General features: G+C 42.6%; 2 protein-coding genes across 2 annotated transcripts; one reads left to right on the forward strand and one right to left on the reverse strand.

The window, feature by feature from the left end:
• The first annotated feature begins 5,456 nt into the window (after positions 1 to 5,456).
• Positions 5,457 to 7,746, forward strand: krt15 (keratin 15). Its single transcript, XM_053419497.1, has 7 exons — positions 5,457 to 6,031; positions 6,209 to 6,291; positions 6,414 to 6,570; positions 6,667 to 6,828; positions 6,916 to 7,041; positions 7,173 to 7,390; positions 7,516 to 7,746. Exons 1-7 carry the CDS (start codon positions 5,549 to 5,551, stop codon positions 7,619 to 7,621), a joined length of 1,335 nt encoding a protein of 444 aa, XP_053275472.1. The 5' UTR covers positions 5,457 to 5,548; the 3' UTR covers positions 7,622 to 7,746.
• A 2,798-nt stretch (positions 7,747 to 10,544) lies between these two features.
• On the reverse strand, positions 10,545 to 14,217 carry krt98 (keratin 98). The gene is made up of 8 exons (XM_053419499.1): positions 13,854 to 14,217; positions 13,121 to 13,203; positions 12,799 to 12,955; positions 11,950 to 12,111; positions 11,737 to 11,862; positions 10,973 to 11,193; positions 10,804 to 10,814; positions 10,545 to 10,693 (listed from the first exon to the last, which is right to left on the reverse strand). Exons 1-8 carry the CDS (start codon positions 14,190 to 14,192, stop codon positions 10,596 to 10,598), a joined length of 1,197 nt encoding a protein of 398 aa, XP_053275474.1. The 5' UTR covers positions 14,193 to 14,217; the 3' UTR covers positions 10,545 to 10,595.
• Positions 14,218 to 16,738: the final 2,521 nt, after the last annotated feature.

A 16,738-nucleotide genomic window follows, 5' to 3' on the forward strand; every position in this document is an offset into this window, starting at 1 on the left:
TTGAGACTACTGACAGCTGAGGGGTCACTGCTCCCCGGGATCCGCCCCTGGCATTTGTGCTATTGGCTGTAGCAGGGTGCACCACGGCTCTCACCAAACGCCCCCCGCCCCTGCAACCCTCAAAGGATGAGGATGGTCCACCTCACAGAGAGAGAAAACACAGTCGGCCATGCTACTCCAACATACTGTGTGCGCGACATGAGGAAATGTGGGTTTCCCCTCAGCTGAGAGCAGTTTGCTCCATTATGACCAAGCCACAGGCAGTAACGAGTTTATTTGTGTGAACGTTTAGCCCAGTTGAGACGACTTGAAGCAGAGAAAATAAAGCCGCTGATTTAATAATATAGCACACATTTAAGAGAGAGGAGAAGCTCTGCCGCTCCGCTCTGAGTTCAGAATCGTCTGCAGTAATTTTCCAGACCTTTCAAACCAGCTCGAGATGACAAGATTAGTTGATGCAGGAATTATTGCTCTCTGCTCAGGGTGTGTCTCGTCCCTGCAGGGCACTTCCTGATACAGCAGAAACCAGCCTGGGCCTGTGGTAGAACGAAAGGTCACAAAGCCAGAGGAGCATTGTTAATGTGTGTATGAGTAATCCCGGTGTACGCTATCTCTCCTACAAGAGATCGAGGGCGAGATATTGTTTTAAGCTGGCTCGTAAATGACAGTCCCACACCCAGGTAGAAGCTCGGATGTTTCTCTGCTCAAACTACATTTTTAACATACTGTTCCAGTTTCTGCTGAAAGCTGCAGGTTACTTGTGACTGTGAGGCCCTTCATACTGACACTTTAATGGACCTCTTGCATTCTGAGGAGTCCCATTTCCCAATTAGATGAAAAATGCTTGGAATATGTGACACAGAAAACCTGTCAAAAAGAATTATTGATTTGGTTTTGGCAAGTTCAAGACGATACCACAGGGCAGGAATCAGTCTGCAGTGAGGTTTGAGCAGGGCTGGGAGATATGGGGAAAAATTGTATCATGGTAAAAATGTTCACAGCTGTCGATTTGGATAAGATAAATGTGAAGTATCATGTCTCTGAAGTTTGGTAGATTTTTGCACCTTGGTGAAAGCTGAAGACATTTGTTAGAACATGAAACATTCCAAAATCTGAGGTTAAAAATTGAAGCCAATTATACTAAACCATGCTTGTGCAATTTAGAACATTATGTCCCAGGAGGTAAGGCAATAGTTTGTCTGTCTGTAAGCACTATTACACAAACCACCCTGGACAGATGGATGGATGTGATATGGGTCAGGGAAGAACACAGTCGATTTCGATGTTGATCTGGATCAGGCGACGGATCCATCTTTTGACTTTTTTTTCCATTTTCTCAAAGCTTCCAGAAAGGGAGGTTTTTGGTTACATGTGCACCATTTCCCCCAGAATAATTCATTGATCTTGATGAAAAGAATCTGGCATTTTTCCGGAACTGATCAGTGTGTGAAATATGGTGCAGCTTGAATAAATTTCAAGGGGATTGTTGGGCCATGGTGGAGGTATGTGCTCTACTGAGTGGTATTATTGTGTTCTATTGCTATCGGAGAAAATAATATTGCGATGATAACTGTTAGCATTTGATTTTTTTATTTGATTAAAAAATATTTGAAAGGCTGAATCCGGATGAATGCAGATGGAGCGTGTTCCAGTTCGCAGGAGTATCCTAATTCCAGCCATGAATACCTCATTCATACTCTGCAAACAGAAACCGCAGTCACACCTTAACTTTTACTGCCAAGCATACCATCGAGATTAATCATTCATCTTACATGACAGAACAGCTCTGTCCTCTTTTGTCAAAACAAGAAGGTGCATTGTGTCAATTTGTTGCAGAACGTTTACATAATATGTATATTTTCTTATACTTATTTGGATTTATCTGTGAAATAGTGGTTGATAATGTTAAGAGGCACTTTGAAAGAGATGAAACCTGCAAGTAAATCACTGATTTAGTGTTTAACCTCACAAAAACCTAAAAGAAAAAGGCAAATTTCTCTATAAATGCACAACGCACAACAACACTGGCAGTTGGGTTCAGTTTTATTTGCAGATTTGCTAATGCAATTTTTCAGCAACATCTCATCAACACAACCACAGTCTCTCAGCTGCTCGCTGCTCCTTTAACAGCTGCCTCAGTGCACCTATCTCTGATTTTTCAAAGGGATTTGGATGTCATTTAGTTGCAGGAGCCGATCAAAAACTGTATCTTTAGTACAATAATGATATATTATTATATATTTGGTGGAAAGCTTCTCAAAGTTCAAACATGTATGTGACATTTAAAGGCTAAATACTTGGCAAACTAGAAGAGCAGACAGTGAATGGCCCAACAGTCCCTTAATGAAACCACAGTTACTCTATCCAGATATTTATTAATGGTTCTGGGTCGTGATCGTGGTGGCCGCTGATCATGGACTATGATTCCAACAAGACTGCTTGATATACAATTCAACTACTCACATTACTGGCAATAACTCATTTCAATTGTCATTGCTGCTCTCTCTATCTCTTTCTGACATTTTCTTATGTATAAGTACTCTTAACATTGACACATCCTTCCATTATGTTAAAAACTGTTTCTTGTTATTTTGTGGATATGTCCGTCCTGTTGTTTTGGTTATTTTTCCTCGCTATTTGTGAGGGTTGAGAACAGAAGATATCACACCTTGTGAAGCCCAATGAGACAATTTGTGATTTGTGAATATGAGCTTTACAAATTAAATTTGATTGATTTATTGATTTTGAGTTGCACCAATCTGCACACACGTTGTTAAAGATAGTGGGAAGAAATGGCTGGATTGACCCCCTGATTCAGTTCTGTACAAATGTTGTGGGTTCTTCCTTGACCGGTACCAAGCTTCATGGAAGTCCATTCATGAATTGTTGTGTAATCTTTAATCCACAGATATTTCTGTGTGGGTTTTTATCATCTTTTAATGTGTTGGTAGCTAGTTGAGAAGTCTTCTTTTAGCAGGCTGTAACGACAAGTCAAAATCCTCACTCCTGTACCAGTTCAGTTCACAGCCGGACACTGACTACACCAACAGATGCCAATGTGAGAAAAAAGACGAGCAGCTTTGTAAGTGGTCAATGGTTGTTAAAATGTTTCTCTCTAAACCACAACCTCAGGGTGGCGCTATAGAGGGAAAGCCTGAGGACCACTTGAGCTGGAAAGATTCATCCTCTGGAGAGCACAAATGTTTGAGCATAGTTTCATCCTTCAGTTGTTGAGACATGTTTCTCACAGACCAGGCTTATTCAAGATTCAAGATTCAAGATTCATAATTCAACATTCAACATTCAACATTCAACATTCAAGATTCAAGATTCAACATTCAACATTCAAGACTTTCTTGTCATGTGCACAACAATTTCATTTAGCTCAATGTAATATTCAATTTGTAATGTAACATTAAAAAAAAGAAAAGCAATAAAAGAGAGACTTTGTGTGAGTTTTAGATTGTTGGAGTTTTTCTTACATCATTAATTCTTTCAGAAAAAGGGAAAAAATTGTTTATAAACTGGAATTTTTTCCCCCATTTATGATCACCTCATCACTTTCTCCACCATCTCCTTCAGTGTGAGAAAGCTACCTGGTTGCGTGTGACATCTGTGTGATCACAACCGTTTGCTTTGAGCCTGAGGAAAACTGGCTCAGTTGAACATTACCTCATTTCTGGAAATGTTCTATACCTTTGATAAATGGTCTTGTCATAGCTTCTATTTTTGTAATTATTCATTGGCAAAGTTGTCGAATGTTATTGTGAGCTCTATTTAATTGCAATAAATATGAAAAAACCTCACCAGTCTGCAGGAATCAGGGCAAGCTGACAGTTTAATGGGTACGGTTACCACATGCCACATGGAGACAAACTCCCTGAGAAGCAGGCCAACTCTTGCTGTGTCTAAAAACTCACAGGTTCACATACATCACGAACAACTAGTCTCTTAATAAACGTAGTAAACTTTACATAAGCTTAATCAAACAGAACATTTTGTATTAATTTGTTTCAACCTCACCTCCAGTGCCACACCCAAATGATATACTACCAGAGGAATGTTTGAACGCATCATTGTAAAGAGGTGCACAGCCTGTGTCGTGCATTCAAATGTACACCAGCCCTTGGTTGTGCATCGGTTATCTATTAAGAAACTGAGACTGAAAGTGGCTCATCTGTAAAAATCAACTTTTTTTTCAATTTTTTCTCTGACTTGTTTTTTATACTCGACGACATAAATCTAAAAAGAACCAGCGTGCAACCAAGTGCAATTAGCTTTGCAGAGCTGTACTTTACCTCCTGTGCGTTGGTGTGTCGGTGTTAAAATACTTTCTCCCAGAGAGACACAAATATCTTCCCCATATATTACAAGTGTTTCAAACTAAATACTTTGCACATAATTTATGGTTATTTAGCATATGCATGGGATGAGTGTGCAACCGTCAAATGAAAAGCAGCAGTGAAAAGAAGGATCTGCTTTTTATAACTTTGAGCTGTGCATGTCTGCTGAAGTAATTTGTAAGTGAGAGGTAAAACAACTCTGTGACATTCAACCATAAATAAAGTCAGTCTGTAATAATAAGAACTTTATTCTAGCAATAAAACGAGCAAAAGATTTAATCAGCTGCATGTTTCTTTTATAAATTTAATTAGACTCCAAAAAAGACATGACTGTGGTGACATGGAAAGAAGCACACAAAGAAGAGCTTGTTCTTGTTGGGGCATGATGCACATACCGAAGTGCGCTGTCAATAAATCAAAGAAAAGCTGCAGGCACACCTGCAGCTTTACGGCTCTCCTGTGACCAGTCTTGATTGAGTTCAGGTCTCAACATGGCCTCATGAGCATCTGTAAAAACTGCTTCTAGTTGGGAATTCTGCAGGCTACTGTGAAGCAAAAAGAGAAAGTTTGTGGAAAGATGTGAAAACGAAGTGAAACTGTGAACAGTGCTTAAAATAATAATAATGCTATTTGTACCTTGGTTAAGTTACTTCAGAGAACAAAGACCAAGGTGTGTGAGATGAGTTGAGCTGGCCGAGAATCAAGTTGAAAAAAATTCTGCATTGAACCCTGCAGTGTTTGTTGTGATCGTTGGCTTGGTATCGTAACAGGTTTGGCGAGTCTTGCCCAAGATTTATGGCACAAACTCAGCAGACACATGATCTGTGAGAGCTCTGTCGCAATTTTCAAACCTGCTCGATTTGACTGAATAACTTACCTGAAGTAAAACATGCAACAGGCGTGGCCCTTTTCAGTTTAAACAGTGTGGTTTGGAGAAATAAAAGAAATAAGGATTAAAGCTAATCCCACTTTCTCCTGCTCGTTGCACAAAATGAACTTGAAGGGTGTGTCTGATGGGACTGGTTGAGTACCAATTACTAGGTCACGCTCCTCCCTTCAGCCCTGCACGGCCCCACCCACATCAGGCGCGGCAGCAGCCCTGTGCAGGATAAAAAGGGGGCAGAGGTAGAGCTCTGCATCCAACTCTACTTCCTCTCCTGGGTAGTCAGACCTCCTGAGCAGTCTTCACACTATCATCTGCAACGATGATGACCAGCAGAACCAGCATGACAAGCACCAGGTCCGGGCGTTTCGGAACTGGGAGTCTTAGTGGAGGTGGAGGTGGAGGCACGATGCAAAGGGGATATGCCAATAGTGTGTATGCCGGTGCAGGTGGCACTGGATCTAGAATCTCCACAAGCTCTTATGGAGGTGGTGGTCTGAGGAGCAGCATTGGAGGTGGAGGTGGAGGATTTGGTGGAGGATATGGCGGAGGCTATGGTGGAGGCTTTGGTGGAGGATTTGGTGGAGGCGATGGATCTGCAGATCTGCACGTCTCCGCCAACGAGAAAGCCACCATGCAGAACCTGAACGACCGTCTGGCCACCTACCTGGACAAAGTGCGCAGCCTTGAGAAGGCCAATGGCGAGCTGGAGCTGAAGATCCGCCAGTTTTTGGAGAGCAAAACCGCCCCCAATGCCCGTGACTATTCTGCTTTTGAGCTCACCATTGCTGACCTGCAGGGAAAGGTATGTCACCTGACCTCTGAACCCTGAATGTAATTTACCATGTGAAGCAGCGTGTAGGTTTATACACTGGAGGGACACTGCATGTGCGCGACTTTGTGAAAGACTGATCTCATTTTGCATGCAATGCTACTGTGATGTGTTGGAGTCTGCAACATTAAACATTTCTTTGTTACACAGATCCAGGCTGCCACCTGTCTCAATGCAGGAATCTATCTGTCTATTGACAACGCAAAACTGGCAGCAGACGACTTCAGAACCAAGTAAGCAACAAGATCAGAGACAAAAAGTGTCTAAAATCTGTGAATCAACCAGACCCTGCATTTGTTAAGAATGCATACATAGATGCTAAGTTGCAAATGTCTGCTCTCTCGCTGCCTCACAGGTATGAAAATGAACTTGCCATGCGTCAATCAGTGGAGGCAGATATTGCCGGTCTGAAGAGACTGTTGGATGAGCTGACACTGGCCAGATCAGACCTGGAGATGCAGATCGAAGGCCTCAGGGAGGAGCTGATCTACCTCAAGAGGAACCACGAGGAGGTGGGTCCCGGACGCAGAGCGTTTGAATGTGCTTTCCAATTCTTTGAACAAAGAAACGAGATCTATCTACCTCTTAACAAACTGTTTATTCACCAGGAATTGGCAGCCATGCGCACCCAGATGACTGGACAGATCAACGTGGAGGTGGACGCAAAACCACAGGGAGACCTGACCGCCGTAATGGCTGAGATCCGTGAGCAGTATGAAGCTGCAGCTGGCAAGAACCAGAGAGAGCTGGAGGCCTGGTTCCAGACAAAGGTAAGACAGGGCCAATACCACAGTGGGTTCATTTTGATCAAGGGTACGTTGTATTATATAACACTAATGTTTTTACTTCTACCATAGTCAGAGACGCTGAACCAGGAGGTTGCAGTCAACACAGAAGTTCTCAATACCACAAAGACAGAGATCTCTGAGCTCCGTCGCACACTGCAGGGCCTGGAGATCGAGCTGCAGTCACAAATGAGCATGGTAAATAAAAAGGGAGCAAATCTCCAAGCTTGCCTTACCAACGCGTTCTCTCCTCATGCCGCTTTCAACATTTTCCCAGGTTATGAATTTGTTCCCCTTCTTTCATTCTTCTCCTCTCTTTCCTCCCGCAGAAAGCGGCACTGGAAGGCACCTTGAACGACACAGAGTGCCGTTACTCCATGCAGCTCCAAAGCCTCCAGATGCAGGTGACGAGCCTGGAAGGACAGCTGATGCAGCTGCGTGGTGACATGGAGCGCCAGAGCCAAGAGTACAAGATGCTGCTCGACATCAAGACACGTCTGGAGATGGAGATCGCAGAATACAAGAGGCTGATGGACGGAGAGGGCAGGTGAGGAAATAAGAGACACGGCGTAAAAATAATGCTTTGAAATTCTGTCTTACACCTTCAACTCTGGAATTTTAACCATTACAATGGTTTTAATGGCACCACTGTATTTGTCTTTCTTTTCACAGTATGGGTAGTGGTTCATCAAAAAGCACCACCACAACAAAGGTCGTCGTGGTCACACAGGAAACAAAGGACGGCCAGGTGGTGTCCACCTCCAGGACCACCACATAATCTGTCCCACAAAGCAACAATAACACAGAGGGTCACAACCGAAGAACCCAAGCTCAACATCGAAACCAAAACCTTCCTTCATATTCACATGTGAATGCAATAAAAGGCTCTCTGTTTGCTCACTACTATCTGTCTGACCGAGTCTCCTTGATTCTAAATTATGTCATGATGCTAACAGTTGAATTTTAAATTGCACATTTGATCTTCGTCATGATGAGAGATGATTTAAGTATTTGCCAGATCTGAGATAAGATTATTTTAGACAGACGTGTTTAAAATGACAGCTTGAAGCTGGAGTAGCAAAGTGTTCCAACCACGTTATGAACCGGATATAAAGAGATAAAGAAACTGTGGATAAGGTTCTTATATGAATTTTGAGCTCTTTAGGAGGGGAAATATTCTTACCCACATAGGCTGCACAGGTTTCAGCAGCATATCAGTCAAATACAGCTCAGTGTTCAAAAGCAGCATGTTTAGGGATTTCCACCCAATTAGCAAGGATTCAAAAGTTAAAGTATACCTGCAATATAAGTTTACTTCTGCAACAATAAGTGAACGTCCGCCCCTCACAACAAGGAAGTGCTGGGTCTGAATCTGCTTCCTCCGGCAGTCTACATGCAAGTTTGAATGGGGGCATATGAATTCAACTCACAGGGTGTTACGAATGTGGTGGACTGTCAAGGGAGTTTACTTCCACCTCATGCATGCTGGGATCTGTCCCTGTACCTCATTACATCGGTGAAAGCTTCATTAATTAATGTTTTTGACGACTAGAGCGTGTGTTTCCACCTCAGTGAGTAATCCGAAAAACGTTCATCCCTTTATCTATTCCCCATGATGGAACTTCATGTGTGAATTTAAATATTTTTCCCTGAACCTGTTCTATAAACTGTACATTCAGTTGACACATGTCAACACCTTTTAATTTAAAAAGTCATCATACAGCGGAGGACGGTGCGGGGTATTTTTTGGTTGCAGTACTTCTGTTGGCCACTAAGACACATCGAAAAGAATGCTGACAAGCAGTGCCTAGTCTAATTACAATCCCCTACTACTGCAGCTCCATGGGACAGCAGGTTTTCGCTCAGCAGAATGTTATGGCTGATACATTGGCAAACTATATCTTTGCATTCTGCAGAAAATGTGAACCATATATCTTCCTAATCAATGTAAATCTTCTATTTCTTGCCCTTCAGCTCTGCTTTGATCTTTGATCATCGACTGCATTTAAAGACAAGTCTCCACTTCCTCCAGTTCAGCAAGAATTAAGCCAGTATATCCTTGAAACGGGTGCCGCCATCTTGTGCCTGTGGTTCATTTAGTTGTTTAGTTATTTGGAACAGTGTTAATTTCGTTGACGAAGACTATGACGAAATATATTCGTTAACGACCTTTTTTCCATGACGAAGACGAGACGAAGACGTAACGAAAACGAATCTTTGAAAATAAAAACTATGACGAAATCTATTTTAATTTTCGTTGACGAGACGAGACGAGACGAAAATGTTGGTGGTTGACTAAGTCACAATAATTTTTAAAACATCATCGTATCAGGCCGTCATGAAGTATCAGGAGCGGGCGAGTGTGTGTGTCTGTGTATGTGTGTGTGTGCGCCCCAGATAGCGCTCCGGTCCGTAGCTCCGCCCCCCGCCTCGCGCACTCGCTCAGAGAGACACAGTGAAAGCAGAGCTCGTTCTCGTGGAGCAGCCTCTCAGTGACCGACTGCTTCTTAACTATGGAAACAGTGAAAACCAGAGTTTCTATGGTCTCAGCTGCTCAGAGATCAGCCCCTCAGCTTCTTCATCAGAGCAGAAGCTGCAGTTGGTTTGTACAGAGCTGAAGTTTCTGTGTCCGGCTCCAGTCTGACCTGCTCTCCCTTTTTGTTTTCACATTTAAAATTAAATATATATTTTTAAGCTATTAGGCTGCAGCTATATGTTTTTATAGAAAAGGAGTTTAATGTGGCTATAAAATGTGACTAAAACTAGACTAAAATGGAATTAGTTTTCGTCGACTAAAACTAGACTAAAATGTAATTTGTTTTCGTCGACTAAAACTAGACTAAAACTAAGAAGGATTAAAATGACTAAAAGGTGACTAAAACTAATATGCATTTTCGTCAAAAGACTAAGACTAAGACTAAATCAAAAATAGCTGCCAAAATTAACACTGATTTGGAACCAGACACTTCACAGTAGTGAAGCTGCAGCTTCAAAGTCCTTCCGTCCACGCTCTCAACCAATCCCAGTGAGTCAGTCTCAACTGTCAATCATGACATCACACCGTTTTTTAAGCATCAAACACTGGGAACCAAACTTATCAGAAACATGAAAACTTGTACATACATCAGCAACTACCAAAAATGACAGAAACCGTCTTCAGGAAAAATGTTATGTCTATGTCCCTTCTGCTAACATGGAGGAGGTGTAGTTTATAGCCTGTACTGCACCAGGCCACCATGGGGCAATCAACATAATTTGGGTACACTTTGAGGAGCAGTCATGCAGTCTAACTTTACCGTCTATGATTTAAACTAACTCTTGACAAAAGCATCTGGGTCATATGTGCTCAATTTTTTTATATCCTCCACCAGCTAGATGAAACTTGTAATCCTGTTCTTACAAGTAACACCTTTGTCAGAGCTGCAGAATTTGGAATCATCTTTAGGTGTGTCAATGTGAATGGCCCACTATTGACAATGAAAAAAATGCATGCAACTTAACATCACCTGAAACCCTTGTTTTTGCTGAACTCTAGTGGTCTCTTATTCACTCCAAGATACAGTGACATCACTGTTAGTTGTAAAACATGTGTAACCGTTTTTACACTTAATACATAATTCTAGAAAAACGACTCATAGCCTACTTCATCAGTGAGGGACAAAAATGATCTGCTCATTACAGAATTCAACGACACCAGAAACTTCAATTCCACTGCAGTATCTTTATTGATTTTTGCGATTGCTTCCAAGTTTTCACTCAATCTCATCCACTTCCACGTCGACAGTCTTGCTGCTGCCGACCACCTTTCCATCTACAAGTGTCTCCACCACCGTGATGACCTTTGTGACCACTGAAAAAATGAAATGAAACAACAATCATGAGCAAACCGTGGACATTTTAGACAAATCAGGTTCAATTTATTGATAAAGTAAGGATAAAAGGTTGTTGAAAAATGCTTACCTTGTCTGGTGCTGGTGATGATGGAAAAAAAGAAAGTAGAAAACATTAGTCTGGAACATATCTACATCACTGTTGTCTCGAGTGCATATATTTCCTCCAACACCCTCTAATTTGTCTAGTTTTCAAACGTTTCTCTATCCCCTGTTTCTCTCTCTTTGTCAGGTCTCACCTCTCATCCTCCCCGTCCAGCAGCCTCCTGTACTCTGCGATCTCCAGCTCCAGCCGGGTCTTGAGGTCCAGCAGCATGTCGTAATCTTGCTTGGTGGTGGCGATGCTTGCGTGGAGCTGGGACAGCTGACTCTCCAGGCTTGTGACCATGGCCTGGAGGCTGGCCAGCTGTGCTGAGTAGCGAGCCTGAGTGTCTCCCAGGGTGTTCTCCAGAGAGGATTTCTGTTGGGGTCCGAGGAAACAGTTGATTAAACTTTCAGGAATATTACATGAAAGTGTGCTTCTAGAAATCTGCTTAAAGAACTGATGAGTGTTTAGCTAACGCCAACTTCTCATGTCCCCTTATTTGCTTTCTTGCAGTGCTGAATACAAAGCTAAGACAAGCTGCAAATTAGCTTAGCTTAGCTTAATTACTGGAATCAGCTAGCCTGGCCTGGACGAACATTTTAAAAGATGCACAGACTTGCATTCAGCAATGCCCACTTGCTGGAGTCTTGTGAACCGATGATAGTCTTTATGCTAAGCGCTAGCTGGCTAACTGGCAGAGGCTTCATATCTAAAGCACAGACATGAGTGAGGTATACATTTTCTCATTAGGTCTTGGCCACAAAAAAAAACAGTATATTTCACAAAATGTCAAACTATACCTTTGAACCTAATGTTTCTATAACCATGCATAAAAACAACTGTGTCGTCTTGAAAATATAGTATCAGTCTCAACCCCAGTTAATAATCGATCTTTACATGTTTACAATGTTGACATACCATGCTTGAATTGGACTGGAGTTCGATCTGAAGCCTCTGGAGGGTGCTCTTCAGGTCCCTGATCTCTGTTCGGGACATCGTCAGGGACTCTGTGTTGGTCATCACGTCCTGCTCCACCACTGTAAGCTGGACACAACATGGCACGTGTTAATGAAGAATATGAAGTGACCTGACCCATACATGAATTGAGCGGCGACCGCTGTGACGCCTTACCTTGGTCTGGTACCAGGACTCGAGCTCCTTGCGGTTCTTGCAGATCGCTCCTTCGTAGTGTTCTCTGATTTCGTCCATGACCTTGTTCAGGTCTGGAGAGGGAGAAGCGTCCACAGAGACGTTGAGAGTGCCTCCGATTTGACCCCTCATCAGAAGCATCTCCTGAACAGGTCAGAGGGGAAACAACTTGATTAGGCACTGGAAGAACTCAATTAACCTTTTATTATTACAACAGTAGTTGATTCAACGTATGGGTGCATTTACTTTGGCTTTCATCTATTTTAACTATGTGTGTGTGTGTGTGTGTGTGTGTGTGTGTGTGTGTGTGTGTGTGTGTGTGTGTGTGTTTGTGTGTGTGTGTGTGGATGTGTGTGTGTGTGTGTGTGTGTTTTATATGTTTCTGTTCTGTGTGTTGGAAAAACAGTGGCAATGAGCTAATAGGTGGAGAGAAGAATGCAAGGAAGTGTGCAGAGGGAAGCGGGGGCAGCTTTGGGAAAAAGACTAAAGGCGGCAGACGTGTTTACTTGAGCCTAACCTACCATGGTGTTTCCTCAGTCGTATCAGTGTTATCAGAGGTAAGGCAGAGGTCATGTGAGTGAATTGTGACCAGTTGAAACCAGGATTACAGTGAATAGCTTGTGTATTTATCTCTGTAGCTGGAAGGTTGGTTGGTGTTTGCCATATAATCAATCACCAGTGTATACTTTCAAGTCATGTGCTTACACAGGGTGGGTGTTGGCCTTTGGGATACATTACCTGATGACAAATGTAAACCGTGTGTAAAGACACGCTTGAAAAACCTGAACAGTTTGAAATCAGCGCACCACTGCTGGCTGTCCCTCATCTCACCTCTTCGTGGTTCCTCTTGAGCATGATGAGCTCGTCCTTCAGCGACTCGTACTGACTCTCCAGATCCATCCTGGCCATGTTCATGTCATCCAGCACCCGCTTCAGTCCAGAAATGTCCGCCTCCACAGCCATCCTCATGGCCAGCTCGTTCTCATACCTGAGGAGGGGGACACACAGACAGGTCAGAGAGGTTCGGTGGCTCGTAAAGATTAGCATTCATCAGTTAGACATTAGTTACCACTTGGATGTGCAATGTCAAGTTTCACTTATGTGGCAGTGGAGAGAGGGGCAGGGGGTTTGGACAGAAATACAGGACACTCACTTCATTTTGAAATCATCAGCAGCCAGCTTTGCATTGTCGATGTCCAGGATTATCTTGGCATTGACCCTGGAGGCGACACGAATCTGAGGTGGAAGATAAAAACAATGAACCGTGTAAGTAAAGATAGAGTCTAGCTTCTGTTTCATATAATCTCACCGTACACAACAACCTGACTGATATGTGAGTTTTGAGACCAGCACTGGTATTTGAGAGTGTAAATGGTTGGTTGAATTTTTTTTATTATTGTAGGAAATCCCTTAAATCTTGGGTTCTTAAAAAGTTGTCATAGATTAGTGTAGCCTACTCGGAGGGGGGGGGGGGGGGGGGGGGGATTTTACAAAGTTGAACGATTTACCTGGTAAAGATGGCAGAAACAACATCACCTTTAAAGTTTAAATTAAAAAGAATACATATGTTCACTGTGTTAAATTGAAACCAACCTGTGGATGAGTTTGTCAGACTCTACTGTACACCAGTGCCTTGTTGTTGTGTAATTCTCACTGTGTCACTGTTGTCAGGATGTGATGGAATGAATCTGGTATGACAGTCACAGATATGATTTCCCCACTGGTTTCTGTTTGTGACATGTGCATACTGATGATAACCTGACCTACTTTTAAACTATGACAGACAAACCAAACGATTTACCTCCTACCCACCCACTTACAGTGAATGTTAACGTTCTAAAGATGAGAAGAGAGAAAAGACAACACCCACGTCCCCGTTCTCTTACCTTGTCCTTCAAGTCCTCGATGATGACAAAGAATCTGGTGTGGTCGTGGGAGACGATGGTTCTGCTCAGGTACCATTCTTTGATCTGCTTGTCCAGTTGATCGTTCTTGCTCTCCAGGGTGCGCACCTTCTCCAGGTAGGAGGAAAGACGGTCGTTCAGGTTCTGCATGGTGGCCTTCTCGTTGGCACTAACGTGGAGGTCCAGGCCGTCGGTGAGGTCGAAGCCCCTGGCGGGAGACCCGTAGTTCATGCTGGATGAGGAGATACGAGTGCCATGTCCACCGGCTCCACCGTAGACGCTCATGGTCTTCTGGCCGTAGGATTTGGATCTCAGAGACATGTTGGAGTGTTGGTCAGGGGTTGATCTGCAGTTGAAAGTATTACCTTGGGCTCCTCGTTTATATAGCCGTCACACACAGAGGAGTGGGAAGGGCCACAATGGATAGTTGACAGGCAAGAATGCGGTTGAGAGGTTACCCCCTACTCTTCTTTACAATCTCTCCATCAAAACGGGTGTGGTGACGGCTTGGTAGGGGTGCTTCCGCTTCTTTTCAGGTTGGACTCGTGATTCCACCTTTTGTGGTTTCTCAATCAAGAGCATTCTTTGAATACTACAAAATCAACCTTTCCTAAAGTCTAGAACCTGAAGCAGTTGGTAATGGGAGCCTGCCTGGTTCTGCTGTTTTGAAGCAGGTTTAGAGACACAAAGACACACTGAATGGTTTAAAACAATTCCTTCCTTCAGAAGAACCCGTTTAGCTCTTTTGCATAGCAGTCATTAATTTACTCACAGCAGTGAGAAAAATGGCACATACCAGTGATAATTTCACTTCAGTGAAACTCAGGGCCAAAGGTTGAAGGCAAGGCATTTCTGAGTTAGCCTGGGTTATTTTAGTATTGTCAAACAGAGAAAAAAGTCTTAAACAAAGTTCAAGTAACAGAATATCTGATTATCAACCTCGTCCAAGTCACGCATGGAACCAACCTGTCCATCAAACCAGGGTGACAGATTTCTACTAATCTCAGTTTAGGCTTTCTTGATATTTCTTCTAATAATTTCTTTTGATTTGTTTAAATTATAAAAAATGTATTAACTCAGCAGCCATTGGATGGATTGCCATGGCATGTGGAATAGATATCTGTCCCCTCAGGGTGAATTGTAATAACTCTGATGATCCCTTAATCTGCATAAGATGAAAGATGTGTTATCCGCTCACGTTGGCATTAAGCCCAAAACACTGTGTGGCACCTGCATTTGTGCAGCCTTCAGAACCACAAACAGGGCTGCAGACACCTAGACATCTTGGATATAAAATGCATTTTGTGAACCAGAATTTGGTTATTTAAAGTCATGTTAAAAGTTTAGTTCTGTTAGTAATTATATTCTCAGGCAGGTTAACTGACCTATTTCAATTATGTTTTAGTTCACATGACCCTCATCCCATATCGACACAAACTGCAGGTTTTGTCAGAAATATGATAGTGTACAATAATATCTACAACTCATGCATATACAAGCAATATGTGAAAGCACTGGTTAACTAGCATGACACTCAGTAGAGAGCTTACCCAGCCCAAAACCTAACAGTCAATTATTTTGCATACAATCAGACCCCTAAACCTGACTGATTGTTTTCATAAAGATCCATGAATTATTCTCTGAGCAGCTGTTGAAGATGTTTAAAAATCTCACTATGTGAAAAAACCTGAAAGATTAAATCCTGTATCTGCACCAAATGTTTTCCCCTCAGCCGTACTGCGTATAGTCTTGAAGTAAGTACCTAATAGTGTTTGCGAAGTCTTGCTCACAAACAAAACATAACCTCCTTCCTAAAAGATGAAGAAAATGATATGCCTTTGCAGCCAAGCGCATGATTGTTTTGTTTACTTTTAATACTGCAAAAACACATAACTGCCTGAACTGGTGTGTACAACATGACGTGTAGCTGCTGTAACTGTTTTGAACGTGGGCTGGTGTTTACGAGCAGCGGGTGATGAGGGCGTTTTTGTCTGGTGACGTGTTTTCTCTTGCAGCACATTCAAGTTTGGATCTATTATTTCCTTTTCTCAAAAGCGCAAAACAAACAATGAACTGTAACCTGACTGCAGTGCGGCAACATTTGTTAAAGGTAACTGGAAATGGGATTTTTTCTTCACGTTATTTCTCCTCTAAAAACTGGTGGAATATGAAACAATCTGATAAATTCCTGCTAATCTCAACTTGTTCCAATGGTAAAACAAAAGTGTAGCATGAAGACATATTGCGAAATGATAACAAAATCTCCACCAACTTTTAATATTCAGATGTTTCCAGCTAGTTTGGTTGGGTTATAATTATTGAACAGCTTCCTCATTGCAGGCGAAAATGATAACATGTTTGGGCTGCCTTCCTCTCATCATCTCCCACACACTTCAGTCAGCAGTCACACTGATAAGCAGGGCGAGGTCTGATGACTGATGGATTGATTGCACCTGAAGAATGTCATTCTGTTGGGGTTTTTTTTAAACATGGCACGATGTGGAAAATCATACTTGAGACACATGACACAATCCGATTCCTGCGACAGGCGACACTCAGTGAAATGATTTGTGTGGGAGGACATCTGCTTGAGTTCCCTGAGTGGCAGTCAGAGATTACTTAAATATTAAACTGTAGGTTAAAAGCAACTTGAGTTGGGTGACAAGAATGGGCTTTAGGCGTCAGCACCAGGCACCGCTTCAGGTAGACAGCTGACATTCAACTTGCCCTTTTAACGTAAAACATTAAAAGGGCAGACACATGTCAAGGGATGCACTCCGTGTTACTGTCCCATTGAGAGAGAAGACCGTTCGTACAGCAGCAGGGATTAATGTGATAAGTTCAACCTGTGGCACCTGTGATGACAT

The sequence above is a fragment of the Pleuronectes platessa genome, chromosome 3 (genome assembly GCF_947347685.1).
Source record: "Pleuronectes platessa chromosome 3, fPlePla1.1, whole genome shotgun sequence".
Taxonomy (NCBI): domain Eukaryota; kingdom Metazoa; phylum Chordata; class Actinopteri; order Pleuronectiformes; family Pleuronectidae; genus Pleuronectes; species Pleuronectes platessa.